Here is an 11362-nt window from a genome sequence, read left to right as displayed (position 1 = left end):
TTTGCTTGCCCCTTCTCCTCCACCAACTGGAAAAAAGCCCTTACCTCCATTTGGCCCCGAAGTAGGAGACCTTTGGACTTTGATCGGGAATGGCGCTGGTTGGACAAAGCTTTTTCAGGAAATTCAGTCTGTGACACTATTGGTAAGCTGGTCTTTTGTGCTACTATCTATCATATTTGGCTGGAGCGGAACCTTAGGAGATGGACTTCCAACTCCCGATCTTTTGATCTGATTTGGAAAGCCATCTTCTTTGACGTTTCTTCTAAAATCAATTGCGGCCGCCTTGATCGGATTTTGGATTCCCCAAGGAACAGGCATATTGTTGTCTCCTGGGGCCTAGATTTGTCTCTTTTGCGGTCCCCCTCCTCTGCATAGGCTGGGTTGGTTTTCTTGTCTCCCCCCCCCCTCCCTCTTCTCCCTTATTTGTATATTCCCCTCCCCCCTTTTTTCTTCCCTGCCCCCTCCTGGGGTTCGGTAATATAGTTATTCATCCAAAAAATAAGCAGAAAGGGGGAGGTTGGGAAAAAGTCATCTGCTCTAGTATATTGCAAAGAATTGATGAAGAAATAACAAAAAGGATAAGGGACTGTTCCCCATAAACAATGGTGGGCTTCGACCATCAAACCTAAAGATTATGCATCTCCCAAGGGTATCATTAATTTGAAGATGCTCTTTAAACACCTCGAGATGCATCTCAAGTTATAGACTTTAATTTAAAAGAAGGATCCAGAAAGCTGTAGTGTTATCAGCATATTCTAATGTGATACCTAGAGATTTACCTACTTTTGAAATTTAAGGCTTCTAGTTTGACCTTTCTCCCACCTTCCCACTGTAACTTTCCCCAATAATATTGCCACCAACATGAAGAATAGCAACAGAATCTTCCAACAATCAGACTAATTCAGTTTTCACCACCAGAAATCAAAAACCATATTTTCTGTAAAAGTTTCTGTATCTAAATATTGTTCTTCACTTAATTCGTAAGCAAGCTAGGGTAATACTTCATTTGTAATGAACCATGAAAGAAATAAATAAATAACACTCTGGTCCGAACCCCTAAGAGTACCATTATCCTTGACCCCGAGAGGTGAAAACTTCAAAAAACAAATAAGCCAAAAAAAAATACACAAAACTAATGTAACATCATAAAGAATAGAAATTTATTTTATGTAGTTCTGTGCATTCTTGTAAATGTATGAATGTGTATGTGCATTACCTCAACATTGGCACCATCTATTTCACAAACAACTTTTTCTGCTGATACCAAAGAGGATACTGGGAACATCCATAATCTGCAGATTTCATCAGGAAGACATCATAGTAATGCTGAATCTACTGTGTCCATACATGCATACATATATAATGCTAAAATATAAACACATGCAGATTCTTGTGTCTTGGAGCACGAAAACACATACAGAAGTTCCCCCAAATACACAGAAGGCAACCCCCCCCCACACACACAAAAAATGATGATAATGATAATAACAAAGTATAAATAATTTTAGAAAATAAAAATATAAAACCTTTCTTTCCCATGCCAACTAGCTTTAGGGATCTTGTGGAGAGCACCTACAAGTATCTGCATAAGATAATGCTCAAACATATTAGCAGATATACAACTCAAGTAACACAAAGAGGATAATTCTTGCATGAGAATAGAAGATACGATACAGGATCATATGGGAACTTTGCAGCAATATTTCCGCTGGAATGAAGGAAAAACCGGATACTGAGCTTTGGCAATTCTTTTGCATTGTCATTCTCTAGGAGGAAATAACAACATTGCAGATCAAACTAGCATCACCTAACTATATTCATAAAAACAGGAAAGGATATACATTTATAAAAAGCATGGAACAGAAATGAAAGGGAAGCTTTTGGGATGATAAGATAAAAGACTGAAAAATTACCATTTCCCCCAAATGCCAGAGACTTGGGCAAAAATCTAGGCACATGATCTACCTGTTGTGTGAATAAAGTGAAATGAATTAGGTAATTGTGGTACAATGTACAGCTGGGCAAAGAATTCCACCTTCAAGCCCTAACTATTGCTAGCAATCAACTAATGCAATCTATTTCCTTGTCTACTGAGCACTGACTGCTAATTAAAAGTTTTAAATACCCTTCTTATTTGTATTTAGTCTGTTGGGAGAGATGTCACATATTCTGGTGAAATGATTGAAGAGCATCAGAATTGTCCACAAAAAAGTGAGGCGGGAAAATCTGCCTCTTTTTTTTCTACAAATTTGTGGAGCTAAAATATCTTATACTTCAGGAAAACATACAAGATTGTAATCTATAAATACTTAGTAAGAAGCACTCCGCAGGTGCACATGCAAGAGAATAGGAAAGTCTTTTTCTTTCCCCTACATGTTAAGTAATTAAACTTCAGAAACACCTCATTGCATCAACTTAATATGAGTGACATCAACAGAGTTGATCGCCATTGTCAATACAATAACAAGGAACTCTGTGTGCAAAAACCATCCAACAGTTTCACAGTGTTGTAAATCGAACAATGGAAATATGAGAGATAGACTTATTAATGTAAGACTAGAACCTGAATAGGTCTAATCCCAGGCAGGATCAAATAGAAAATCATATGAGGGAACCAAGAGAACAATGGGAACTAAAAATAAGGGAAACAAGAGAACAATGGAAACTCAGATGAGGGAACAATTTCCTTGGTTGAAGTAACAAATAAAAAAAACCCCACAAATTTGAGACGAATTTGATTAATGCTGATGTAGATAGATTGGGTGAGATACCCATTCCTTTCCCCCATCCCCTTCCATCGGTTCTTGATTCCAAACCCTAATTGAGTTTAAGAGTGCTACAAGCTGCTGGGATTTCTTTCAACTGATTGTCATATCGATTTCTTGAAGAATATTACATCAAGATCATTGTTGCTTCAACAAGCTACAAATTTGTGGTGTTTTTTTATTTGTTACTCCAACCAAGGAAATTGTTCCCTCGTTTGAGTTTCTATTGTTCTCTTGTTTCCCTTATTTTTAGTTCCCCTTGTTCTCTTGTTTCCCTTATTTTTAGTTTTCATCGTTCTCTTGTTTCAACTTTACTTGCTTCAAATTCTTCAAAACTTTAACAACTTCCACGGTAGCATCCATTGGAGGTGGAGGGTAGAGGGGATCAAACACGGCTTCAAACTTTTGCAATAAAAGGTTCAAGTTCCCTTCACCTGTAAATGTCTTTTGGTGGTAATCTTGTCGAAGGGAGAGCTTTCTTCTCATATATTACGGTAGGTACTTGTTCTTCAACTTGTGCTTCATCTCTTCCCAAGTCCTAGGTTCATATATTCTAGCTCTGAGTCTCTCTTCACGGGATTTCCACCATTTTTTTATTTTTTTTTTTCTGTTAAAGGATTTCCACCATTGCTTAGCATAACCAGTCAATCACGAGTAAACAAACCTAAGCTTTTGCACATCTGTTGGGTTGTGCCAGTCAAAATACTCCTCTAGAGAATCCAACCAATCAAGGAATAGGAATGGAGCCCTTTGTCCGGCAAACTAAGGAACTTCTGGCATCTCCCTTATTGACATCAACACTAGGAGATGATAGGTTCCAATACCAAATAATGTAAGACTAGAACCTGAATAGGTCTAATCCCTGCCAGGATCAAATATAAAATCTCCAAAGAACAAGAAAGAGAGCAATGGGAACTAAAATCATATGAGGGAACCAAGAGAACAATGGGAACTAAAAATAATGGAAACTCAAATGAGGGAACAATTTCCTTAGTTGAAGTAACAAATAAAAAAACACCACAAATTTGTAACTTGTTGAAGCAGCAATGATCTTGATGTAATAATCTTCAAGAAATCTATGTGACAATCAGTTGAAAGAAATCCCAACAGTTTGTAGCACTCTTAAACTCAATTAGGATTTGGAATCAAAAACCGATGGAAGGGGATGGGGGAAGGGAATGGCTATCTCACCCTGGGCATCTCACTCAACCTATCTAAGGATTTTCACAAAGGCTAAAGCCAATATTTCATTAATCAAAAATGCTGGCCTCCCTTTTAATAAGGTAACCTAAATTGACTAAGAAAGTGTAATAATAAAGAAAACATACTCAAAATAGGACTCCAACTAAACTAATGAAGTAAATCACGTTTTCCTACTTTCTACCCATATTTTAGGCTTATTAAATTGGCCAATTACAAAATAAACCCATGGGATCAAAGTCCCAATACATATATGACCCAACCCAAAGCTTAGTTCTACTAAAATAAACCCTAAGTGACTTATCTACATCACTTATCTTGACTTCAATGGCCACCAACTTGGATTACTACAGTTTAAGTGTGGAGAATTGAGAATAATGGCTTGTGACTTTATGATCATAGCCCCTCTTTATTTATAATAGCCGAGAGAACATTCTAGAATAGGTACAAGGACAGAAATACCCTTGAACCCATTTTACAATACTCCCCCTTAAATTGGTGCATAAATGTCAAACATTCTCAACTTGCTAACAATAGATACAAAATTTTTACAATTAATACTCTTAGTCAGAATATCAGCTAACTGATCACCAGACTAAACAAATGGGATGCATATTACTCTTTGCTCCAGCTTCTCCTCGATGAAATGACGATCGATCTCAATATGCTTAATATGATCATGTTGCACTAGGTTATGAGCAATACTTATTGCTGATTTTTTATCACAATATAGACACATAGGCAGCTCAACAGGAATACATAAATCATTAAGAAGTCCTTGCAGCCAAAGGAGCTCACAACTACCATGGGCCATAGCCCGAAATTCCACTTCGGCATTGTATCGGGCAACAACAACTTGCTTCTTGCTCCGCCAGGTTACTAAATTTCCCACCAACAAAGGTACAATATCCCGAGGTAGACCTCCTATCATCCGGACATCCTCCCAATCTGCATCAGTGTAGGCCTCAACTTGTAAGTGGCCCAAGGGGAAAAGAGGACACCTTTCCTAGGAGCAGACTTCAAATATCTCAGGATCCAATATGTTGCCTCTAGATGAGTAGAATGGGGATCATGCATGTATTGGCTTACCACACTAACTGCAAATGCTATATCGGGCTGTGTGGGATAAGTATATCAAACGACCAACCAGTCTCTAATAGCTGCCTTTATCCCCAGGATCTCCATCTGTACCTTTTAGGTAAGTATTTGGCTCCAACGAAGTATCTGCAGGCTTACATCCCAAAATTCCTGTTTCAAAGAATAGCTCAAGTATATACTTCCGTTGTGAGAGGAAGATAGCATGAGCTGCATGAGCTACCTTGATCCCAAGGAAATATCTGAGTTTTCCTAGATCCTTGATCTCAAATTTTGTCTCCAAATAGGTCTTCAATTTACTTATCTCATCAACATCAATTCCAGTGATTATAATATCGTCCACATAACAGTCAATATTGTGATGTGCAAACCTCTCTTCTTGATAAACAAAGTGTGATCAGCATTACTTTGTTTGTAGCCAATCAACACCATAAATCTATGGAAACGTCCAAACCAAGCTCTTAGAGACTGTTTTAGCCCATATAAAGCATTCTTGAGGCGACATACCATGCCATGGGTTTCTTTAGCAGCAAAACCCAGAGGAACTGTCCTCTAATTGCACCATGGCACAAGCCTGCTTAAGTGTCGAAAAGGGATACCGATTCAGGACATGAGCCCGAATCTGATCAAACTCAATGTCAAGTCCTGTGAGAAAGTCGAAAACACGAAGACTATCTTCCCATTTTTTTAAACGCAGTAGCATCAGTATCAAATGTAGCGGTAAAAGGCCCATAAATTAACTGTTGCCACATGCTACACAGAGTTAAATAATACTAGGAAAGAGATAACTCTCCTTGTTTTGTAGCATGGATTTTCTGGCAAAGTTCATAAAACTGGGCAACATTACTAACCTGGAAATAAGTGTCTTTGGTTGTCTTCCAAATTTTGGCACAGGTGTCAATAAGTAAATAGCCCCCGGCTATGGTAGGAGCCATGGAGTTGATGAGACAGGACATCACAAGAAAATTAGATGTCATCCATTTGTCTTGGGCAGGACCAGCAGCGGTGGGCATGACAGCGTTCCGGTAAGGTAAGGTAGCTGGAAAAACCATGAGCACCAACGATAAGGTAGCAAGATCTCGCCCACATCAAATAATTGCTCCCACTTAATTTAATGGAGCTAGCAGGGAATGGAAGAAGATCGCATTGATTGACTCCTTCCTGTCTAGTAGATGCAGAGGAGATCTCGGAATCACCCATGGTTGTTGGTCAAAGAAAAATCACCACTACATCAACACGACGTGGATCCAAAAGAGAACATCAACCTCCTAGGGTCGAAAGAAAATCAGACCATGGAATGGCCAAAAATTCCCCTAGAGGGAGAAAAAAGCTCACCACCAAGGATGAAACCGAGAGAGAGAGGCGAGAGCAGTGAAGCCACTAGATAGAATAGGTGGGAGGCGAAGTCGGTGTTTGTTGTAGGTGGCGGCGGCGGTGAAAGGTGTAGGTGGAGAAGGCGGTGGTGGTGGCTAAAACCAAGAAGAGAAGGGAGAGGAAGAGAGAAAGAGAGATGATGATGGTGCTGGTGAATGGTGCTTGCGGCACCAAAACCAAGGAGAAAGAGAAAGAGAGACGATGGAGAGAGCCTAGGGTTTCGAGATGAGAACCATTAGGGTTCGGATCCCTAAGTGGATCCCCGCTCTGATACCATGTAGAGAATTTGAGAGTAATGGCTTGTGCCTTTATGATCACAGCCCCAATTTATATATAATAGACGAGAACATTCTAGAATAGGTACAAGGACATAAATACCTCTAGGACAAAAATAACCTTGAACCCATTTTAAATTGGGAAAATTACACTGCTACCCCCTGAGGTTTGAACTAAATATAGAGCGACCCCCTGTGTTTCTAAATTATACAGCTGCACCCCCTGAGTTTAGGTTAGTTGTTACAGTCAACCCCACTCCGTTAGTTAGCTGTTACGGTGTTGGTTAAATTTGCCTTCAAATGACTAATATACCCCTTCTAGGGTGTGAGCTTACCATTTTGCCCATAGGGCATCCCTTACAGATTTGCAGCAATGCTCAATGTCGCAGCTGGAGTTGCAAGTTGCCAGAGAAATTGGAATTCCATCAATCAGCAAGTGTGTCTAAAATCTCATCTGATCGCGATCCTCCCAAACCAGAGAAGAGGGGGGTTCACTGGAGATTGCGAGGACAACTAGCAATCAGAGGAGCTGTCATTCTTCGATGAAGCTAGACCTGGGTCTTCCATCCATATTTGAGAAGTTGGAGAGGAAAATGAGAATCGATGGAACCAAGTGGAACCCAAAACCAGAAACGAACAGAGAGAAAATAGGATTGGAGAGAGATTCGATTGGGTTACGTTTTTTGGCAGGGATGAAGAAAAATGAAAAGAGGGCTTCAGTCGGTGGTGCTGGGTCTTGCAGGAAGGGGTTTCACTTATGAGTTTCTTAATCGATTAGGTTACGTTTTTTGGCAGGAATGAAGAAAAATGAAAAGAGGGTTTCAGTCGGTGATGCTCAGTCTTGCAGGAAGGGGTTTCACTTCTGATTTTCTTAATCGATTTCTGATTTGCTGCTATATCGATCACTGCTGCTGGAGTCCTTTGATGAATCGAAGGTTCTCTGATGCTACTGCTGCCCTTTGTGGATTTATTGGGCCACGTCAGGATACACTCAGGTTGTGCTCAATCAACAAGGACAAAAGACACAGAACAGTAAAAATCAAGAAGCAAAAACAAGGAGAGAATACGAGTGTCAAAGAAGGGGTAATACACTAAGAAAAGTATATCTCAAGTGTCAATAACATCCTCTATTTATAGAGGAGAGGCACCCCTTGGAAAAACTTGTCCAAAAGGGCTCAAGAGGTGTCTCTTGGAGAAAAGACACAGAAAAAGAGTCGTTAAAAACATCTGGTACATTTTGGACGACATGCAAGACAATCACTGACATCGATTACGCATCGAACGACACTCATCCGAGGACGGTAAAAACTCACTAGATGTTGAACATCACACGTTGATAATCTAACAAACCTGATTTAGGGTATTCTTTGTCCAACATCTGGAACAATACACCGACATCGGGAAAAAACACACTTGACATCAGAAAAAAATTATCCGATGTCGGCAAAAAGCTTTTCCGGATCTAAGTCCGACCACCGGCAAAAAAAGGAAGACAACACATTAGCGCCACAATATGGCCCGGGTCGACGCGTGCATGCAAAAATAAACTCCGAACCCCTGGAGACAAGAGAGTATATTGAGTCTTTCTTTCATGGAACTTTACCCTTGCATTTCCCATTCTAACATATCAGCCTCACTTCACTCTCCCCAAAAACCAATGCGAGACTAAAGATTTTCCACTTCTTTGATTTGATAGAAGCAACATCAGGAAGGTCTTAAGTTCAACACTCGTGTGAGACAAAACATATTAAAACCTTTTAAAAGAGGTGTTTTGAAACTTCTTTTTATGAAGCCATTTAATACAACACACGGGATAACATATATTTCAGCAAACTAAGAGATATAAGTACAGATAGAATAAAACAAATTACACCTATGATTTCCGAACAAGGAGCAGGGAGTAAACATGGTAATCTAGACATTGGATGGAGACTGAATGTGTAAATTTTTTGTCCAATGCAGCCTCTGAGACGTATCTGTTCTTTTAACATTTGAGGGGTAGGGCGTACACAATTATTTATTCGCCGAAAAAGAACATTACACGGTCACATATAATGCTGGAACTGCACCATGAAACGTCAATATGAGTTACTTTGGACTAGTGCATCGGCATATGTGAATATGAAAACGGAGCACTACTCAGATAAACCTGTAAAACTGGGAGACACCTATAATTTTTCGCAGACATAAAATAAGGGGAGGACACAAAAACCTTGTTGCGGTCAGATTCCATGGTAGGTTTGGCGGGAGAGTGTCCGAATTTGGATGTTGGGGTTTCTTGAGAAGAACTGGCAGAGGCAGCTGCAGAAGAAGATTTCCTCTCCGCAATCTTTCTCAAAGCGTCTCTTTCGATGGAATCCAGTTCCTCGGCGCTCAAATCCCAATCGTCGTCGAATTCCATTTCTCGCTTTCTCCGGGGCTCAGGCCGGGGCTGTTCAGTACTTTTGTTTGTTCCCTCCTATTCCCTCCTCCTGCCTATTCGATCTTTTGCTTGCACTTTTCTCTCCCAGTGAACTTGCCCTGCCTTGTCCGGCTCCTGCCCGGTAATTTAATTTTTAAAATTGAGGAAAGTAATTTGACTGCGTTGCGAAGTGCAGTCTCAAATGCTCAATCTTTGAGTGCTATTGTCTGGTCTCTCTCCTCCTCGTTTTTTAGAAAAGTTCTTGCCGACTGGGGGTAACGTGCGTGTCTTCCTCTTATGAAATGACCTTTTATGTTCTAGTTTCATAATTGTGCTCTAAATCTGTTTTAAAATACTTTTTTTTTTTTTTTTTTTTTATGAAACAGGAGCTTATATATTATATTACGAGGATAGGCTCCAAGGTGGTTTTTAAATACATTTTTAGTTCTAATTCTGTTTCGGAACCAATGTCTGTTTTCTCAACTATTTATGACGTATTATGTCTTATTTCTGTTTTTATTTATGTCAAAAACACTTTTAAATAAGTGTTCCCATAAATATATTTATATATCCCCATTTCTATTGGTTTATAGTTACCATGCACTTGGAAAGCTATTCATGACCAAACAGTAGGTAAAAAATTCATGCATTTTATGCTTACATGCCATGTTTGGAGTACCCTGTGATTAAGATTGAAAGTAAATTGGATGTGTTTATCTCATATAATAAAAGCTTTCATGCATATTTAGCTACACAGTATGGTGCCCACTTGATAACCTTACGGGTGTTTCTGTTCTGGTTATGTGCTGAGAAACAGCAAAATAGTTTTTTCATTTTCTATGTTGAGAAACCGTTTTTGATCCGCTTGGTAACCTGTTCTTGGAAACAAGTGACACTCTTTTTTCTTTTTTCTTTTTTAAATTAACAAAAGAATATGTTTGGCATACTTTTCCAATTTTCAGCCAAGAAACGACAGAACATGTCCAACACGTTCCGTCAAAAGTCTTCTAGGGAGCATAAATTTTTATTTATGTCTCTAAAAACAGTCACAAAAAACACTTCGACACCGTTTGATAACGTTACTAGTGTTTATGTGTCGTTTCTGACCAAAAACGTATTTTGGTGTTATTGTTACCACAATAACGTTACTGGCTTCCTGAAAGGTGTTTGATAAACCTGTTCCAGAAACGTATTCAGAATACTATTAAAACTAAAAGGTGTTTGATAAAATCTGTTTCTGCAACAGTTTTGTAATGGTTACTATAAATTACAGAAATGACATTAATATTATAATTCATATAAAGTCAATGATGTTAGGACATTAAAAATTATTAAAAATCCATATAAAGTGTATATTAAAAAAAAAAAAGACAGAGATGCACTAATAGGTTACTATACATTACAAAAATGCCATTAACACTATATAATTACAAAAGTTTTAAAGAATACAAATAAGAAATGTCTCGTTCATTTTTGCATCTTCAAAACCAAAGTAGCAACAAAAATCATTCAAACTATCAACAAAAAAAGAAAAAGAAAAAAAAAAACACACAGAGAAGCAGACATTGTATGATGCTCATGATTGTCTTCTATGAACAGTTGAATAAAAAGGGTCTTGGTGGATTTGAACCACCATCCCCTTGGAACATTCTTGAGACATCCTCATGTTCCAAGTGCTCTACCAATTTGAGCTAAAGACCCAACAAGTAAAATTTGAAATTTACAAGTAACCATGAGATCATGCCACAAACCATGCTTCAATGATAATACCCAATGGGGGCCTTGCCACAACCCTTCCTAATGTTCTCACATGTATTGAACAAAACAAGAGATCATGTAACAAAGCAAGAAAAAAATTATTGAAGAGGAAGATCAAAGTCAATTGTTTCTTCATTAAATAACAAGTCACTGATGAGCAACAAGTACACCATCCAAAACTTAGCTAATCTAACCCTGTCCAGCACCTTATTTAGTGTCAGATTTTCATTAAATCATAAGCACAATGTGTATGTGAAGTGTTCCACTACAACATTATTTTCCACTCCGGTTCATCTTGTATCGCTTGTCTACTTAGCAAAAGAACAACAAAAGAAAGCAACAAGCGCATACCAGACTCTTGATTTAGTAAAAGGCACATGACGCAAGGAGAAATCGATTCGAGGGAGGAGAAGAGAGGAAGACAAAGAGGAGTACAGTGGCACCACACCACATCCAGTGAAGTCTAATAAAACTCAAAATTCATTCATTTTCAA

The 11362-nt window shown here is 38.7% G+C and overlaps 1 protein-coding gene across 4 annotated transcripts in view; it reads right to left on the bottom strand.

Annotated features, from left to right (window-relative positions):
- The window catches only part of LOC122659695 (SWI/SNF-related matrix-associated actin-dependent regulator of chromatin subfamily A-like protein 1), a 152594-nt gene extending 143420 nt beyond the window's left edge, over window positions 1–9174 (bottom strand). For all 4 annotated transcript variants that reach the window (XR_006332532.1, XM_043854794.1, XM_043854797.1 and 1 more), the window contains exons 1-5: window positions 8922–9174; window positions 1914–1965; window positions 1675–1766; window positions 1527–1582; window positions 1217–1292 (exon numbers count right to left, since the gene is read on the bottom strand). Coding sequence is in view for 3 of the 4 variants with exons in the window: in XM_043854794.1 (XP_043710729.1) it covers window positions 1217–1292; window positions 1527–1582; window positions 1675–1766; window positions 1914–1965; window positions 8922–9110 (465 nt within the window). In the remaining variant the exon portion in view is untranslated. The remainder of the gene's footprint in view (window positions 1–1216; window positions 1293–1526; window positions 1583–1674; window positions 1767–1913; window positions 1966–8921) is intronic.
- Window positions 9175–11362: the final 2188 nt, after the last annotated feature.

The sequence above is a fragment of the Telopea speciosissima genome, chromosome 4 (assembly GCF_018873765.1).
Source record: "Telopea speciosissima isolate NSW1024214 ecotype Mountain lineage chromosome 4, Tspe_v1, whole genome shotgun sequence".
NCBI lineage: Eukaryota > Viridiplantae > Streptophyta > Magnoliopsida > Proteales > Proteaceae > Telopea > Telopea speciosissima.
Note: the sequence above shows the minus strand (reverse complement) of the source record. Positions and strands in the feature narration are given on the sequence as shown.